Raw genomic sequence first — 4,458 nt, forward strand, 5'->3', positions numbered from 1 at the left:
AAATGATTAAATTTCACTTATCGCATAATAAACTATGACATTCATAACTTTCTCACAATGCGAAATATCTTTTAGTGTAGAATACGATCTCGAAAGAAAATGTAATTTTCGTTCTTCAATGCAAAATAAAGTTTTGTTTTTTCAAAGTGAAATTTCGTGAAAAATTAGTTAAAATTTGTGATATTGTTTTAATTTAAGCTCTTCAAATGATTCATCGATTAACAAAATGTAATAGAAAACGAGTTAAAAATTGTAAAAAACAATCATCGCCTCTACGCTTTGGAAATTATGCATCATTAATATATTATATTGCATTCATTAATCGTTTCATGGGTTTTTTACCTTACAAACTCGAATCGTCGAAATTTATGTACTCGAAATTACACTCCGTTTTCTCTACAATTGTAATTATCATTTATTTATTTCTCGCAATTATCTCCTTATATGAAATTAACTTTTATATATATGACGGGATACCTAGACTGTTACATCGTAATTCTATTGCGTTATTTGGTCCTGCAGTATTCATTTGTAGTTATATCTCAAATCGATCAACAGTTCAGGCGATTCAACGTGTTCAGCATGTTTCTTACGCACTATCTGCAGAAATTTTTAACAAATTGATCAAAATATTTCTTATAAAAGATATATTATTCTTTATGCCATTAGGACTTCTTGTGCCATTTCTCATAATCAATCATGAATTTTGTGTTTTTCTTTTTATTTGTTGGTATTCATTTTTTGGACTTCTCATAATAAGTACTTTATACTTGAACAATGTATACATATTAAATGCTTGTTTCAAATTTATAAATAATTCTTTAATAAAAATTAAGAAAATTCTAATCAACGATGAGCCTCATCTTCTCAGAAGAGAATATCATATGAAAAAAAATCCCATTTTGCTTATGGAATTGAGGATTCTTAAGAAACAATATACGGAATTGATAGAAGCTGTTCAGTTATTAAATCATTCATATAGCTTGAAAAATGAAATGATATTATTGATGTTATTCTTCGATATTACGTTCAACTTATACATTTATCTAATATTATACAATACAGAAGTAGGCAAGATCACAAAGATAAACAGTACTCTTGGATTTGCAATTTTCTATGTCGTATATATAGTTATTTCTGTTTCAATCATTGAAATTATTAGAGTCCAAATGAAAAAAATTGGCTCAAATATTCATAAAATTCTCGTGCATACTTTTGATGATCAAATTATAACGGAGGTAAGATTATTTGATTTGCATTATATAGATTTTAATGGATTCATCGATTTGATAATTTTAGTTGGAGTTATTTTCTTTAGAAGTGTTGCAAAAAGATAATACATTTGTGATGTTTGGACTCGAAATAGACTTGACTCTTGTGACAGAGGTAAGTAAAGAGAAAATTTTATCGAGAAAATCCATCAATTTTTTTTTCATCAATTCTATTTTATTTTATAGATGACATGCAAAATTACTACCTTTTTATTAATGTTGATACAATTTTTATTTGTTCCACCTTGTTAAAGAAAAATTTCGATCGATTACGTTAATGTGTATTGAAGAAATAATTGATTTGAATGAAAAACTGATTCATAAAAAATTTAGCTTTTTTGTAATAAAATTATATTATTTCCAATCATGTTAAAAGCATTTCCATTTTACGAAAAATAATCAATTTTATATTATATATTTATAATTTTCATTATTGAATTGCATTTTTTCCTACTTTGGTAATCGAATATCATTATCCTAAGTACTTTGTCTTAAAAACGATAGTTGTTCGTGAGGAATACTATTCCATTTATATGAATAAATAACTTTTACACGTAACATTTTCGAAAACTAATTCACGATTTGATATTTACAATAATATTTGAATAAATAATATTGACAATAATATTTGAATAAGTAATGTGGCTCGAAAAATTGAAAAAACATAAAATATGGAAAATATTTAACGCGACAGATTTTAATTCATTGATGTTTCCTTGTTTCTTTATATGCGGAATAATTGGATATTTTCCTTACAAATGGAAACGTCCAGTATATTTATTTTCGAAAACTCGTTTCGTTATTAGTATATTTATACTGTTACTTTCCATTTTTATATGGTTTAACTTGTTTTACCAACTGAATTTTACTAATATAATAAAAAAAAACACAGCAGAAGTAATTCATGAAAACATGTACGCGCTTTTGGTTGGAATTGGTATTATAACGATGCATATTTTATCCGGTACACGATTATACATGATTCAAAACTTATTAAAGATTTCTTTCATATTATCTGAAAAAGATTTCAACGATTTAGCGAGACGGATTCACAAAAAGGACATTCTTGGTTTCTTATACATCCTTATTCATTTACCAAATTGTTTCAAGAGCAACATCCATGTGACTCTACGAAATGTTACACATTTGTATATATTATTGATTAATTTTTCAGTAGATATGTTTTACATAAACTGTGTTTGGGTGTTAAAAGTTTGTTTTAAAAAATTGAATAAATCCATTCATGAATTGAAAAAGTTTCAATTCGACAATGATCCACGAGTAGAGACAATTGTGCACCATGAGCAGAAAAATTCTTTGTTGCTAATAAAATTAAAGCGTTTAGAGGAAAAACATTTAGAGATCAGCGATGTCGTTGAATTGGTGAACGATACATTTATGATACATATTATAGTTTTGGTTATCACGACGTTTACCACAATCACTTTCAATCTGTATTTCTTCTTACTTAAAATATATTCACCTGAAACTGAAAACATTAAGTTCTGGTTCATGCCGAATATTGCTCCAGCGTTTTATTTTTTCATTAAATTTGCGATGATAATTTGGATCTGCGAGTCAACAACGAACGAAGCGAAGAAGATTAAATGGACCCTTTATGATACTTTCAACGATACGACTGATCCAATGGTAAGACGCGAGGTAAGAATTTATATATATTATTAAGATCAATTATAATCGACATCAATAAAGACTAAGACTACTTCTAAGAATTTTAAGAAACAATATTTATTTTCCTTAAATGATATTTTTATTATTAAATTGTATTAATTATAAAATTACAGGTACACCTTTTTTCTTTGCAAATAATGCACAGGAACAACAAATTCACAGCAAAAACATTCGATATGAACAGTGTACTGTTGGGACAGGTAAAATGAACATCAGTTATAAAAGATCAATTTATTAAACGCAATATCAAAATCATACGTATTTTTGTAGATTACAAAGGGAATTCTAATATACATTTTGATTTTGTTTCAATTTTTATTAAACTATCGTCTGTGTTCTTAATCGAAAGAGCAAGATGTTCGAAAGAACGTTATTCTGGATAATATGTGTGTTCTTTTCATTGATTCTTTGGCAATTTTCTCAGATATAAAATACTATTATCTGTAATAATTTTTAAATGCACTGAATTATTTATATATATTATTTATAAGCAATAACATGCGTATATATCAATAAATTTATCAATATGAATTAGAAATATTTTTTTTGAATAAACTAGTTGAGAATTTCTTTTTAAACATTTTATATATAAATTTTTTTCATATTTATCGAACACTATAATTAAAATTTAATCTTACCCTTTTAATTTCATTACTATAAATAAATAGATTTTAAGAATAATAGAATATTCGAAATTTGATCTCAGCTCAAAAATGGAAATACAATGGATAATCATTATGGAAACGATAAAAACATTTCAGAAATATTAAAATATCAACGATGAGCGTTCTCAATCTAAATGTCTCTAAATTTATTTTTGACGTTTGTTTTTGACAATGGATCGTTTGTACGAATATAAGTTTCACTTCAATTTGGAGCAAATCATCTGTTATCATTGCAACAAAATGATCGATAATTGCACTCGTGATAAAGGATTGCAATCTATGGAAATTAGAATTATTTTTCTTTCAATTCGTCTATACAGAATAAATAATTATAATTGGATATTTCATTTCGTTGTTTTTCATTTTGCAACCGCGCGTGTAAATGTTAAAATATCTTGTTTTCGTGGTCGAGGTTCATGGCGCGGATGATTTCAATTTTAATCATAAGAGAACAAGGAACGCGGTGATTTCTCGAAGGAGAAATCAGAAATGTCATTCTTATTTGTTGTATGGGGTGGAGTCGAATCAATCTATTCTTCTCAAGGTTAATGTCGAGATCAGAGATAATGCACAGAGGTAGTAAGAGTTACTTTCTGTTAAATATTATCACGTATCGACGACATTAATACCGCGAAATATGTTTGCGATGATAATTCAACGTTGTTATTCTACGCTAAGAATTCTTACGTCGAGTTAAATGGATCACTCAAACGTACCTCTTCTTATAAAATGCATAACAAAAAAATATTGGATCTGTCAAGAAATAAAGTTTTCTCTACTTAGATATTATCATTAAATTCGTGGTATAACGGAAAGTTTTGTAAAAAAAA

The 4,458-nt window shown here is 26.8% G+C and overlaps 2 protein-coding genes across 2 annotated transcripts; both read left to right on the forward strand.

Annotated features, from left to right (window-relative positions):
• Positions 1-700: 700 nt before the first annotated feature.
• LOC102675669 lies at positions 701-1,571 on the forward strand. Its single transcript, XM_006607100.2, has 4 exons — positions 701-1,238; positions 1,300-1,386; positions 1,458-1,489; positions 1,562-1,571. The coding sequence occupies exons 1-4, from the start codon at positions 885-887 to the stop codon at positions 1,569-1,571; spliced, it is 483 nt and encodes a 160-aa protein (XP_006607163.1). The 5' UTR covers positions 701-884.
• A 60-nt stretch (positions 1,572-1,631) lies between these two features.
• On the forward strand, positions 1,632-3,497 carry LOC116184925. The gene is made up of 3 exons (XM_031508140.1): positions 1,632-2,933; positions 3,077-3,163; positions 3,234-3,497. Exons 1-3 carry the CDS (start codon positions 1,911-1,913, stop codon positions 3,303-3,305), a joined length of 1,182 nt encoding a protein of 393 aa, XP_031364000.1. The 5' UTR covers positions 1,632-1,910; the 3' UTR covers positions 3,306-3,497.
• Positions 3,498-4,458: the final 961 nt, after the last annotated feature.

This window comes from Apis dorsata, unplaced genomic scaffold (genome assembly GCF_000469605.1).
Source record: "Apis dorsata unplaced genomic scaffold, Apis dorsata 1.3 scaffold_1, whole genome shotgun sequence".
Classification (NCBI taxonomy): domain Eukaryota; kingdom Metazoa; phylum Arthropoda; class Insecta; order Hymenoptera; family Apidae; genus Apis; species Apis dorsata.

Excerpts from the sequence above, each read along its gene's own strand:
- LOC102675669 (XM_006607100.2), top strand. The coding sequence starts at position 885 with ATGAAAAAAAATCCCATTTTGCTTATGGAATTGAGGATTCTTAAGAAA. Across the intron at positions 1,239-1,299 it reads ATGATCAAATTATAACGGAG|TTGGAGTTATTTTCTTTAGA; the intron begins GTAAGATTATTT and ends TGATAATTTTAG. Across the intron at positions 1,387-1,457 it reads ACTTGACTCTTGTGACAGAG|ATGACATGCAAAATTACTAC; the intron begins GTAAGTAAAGAG and ends TTTATTTTATAG.
- LOC116184925 (XM_031508140.1), top strand. The coding sequence starts at position 1,911 with ATGTGGCTCGAAAAATTGAAAAAACATAAAATATGGAAAATATTTAAC. Across the intron at positions 2,934-3,076 it reads ATCCAATGGTAAGACGCGAG|GTACACCTTTTTTCTTTGCA; the intron begins GTAAGAATTTAT and ends ATAAAATTACAG. Across the intron at positions 3,164-3,233 it reads ACAGTGTACTGTTGGGACAG|ATTACAAAGGGAATTCTAAT; the intron begins GTAAAATGAACA and ends GTATTTTTGTAG.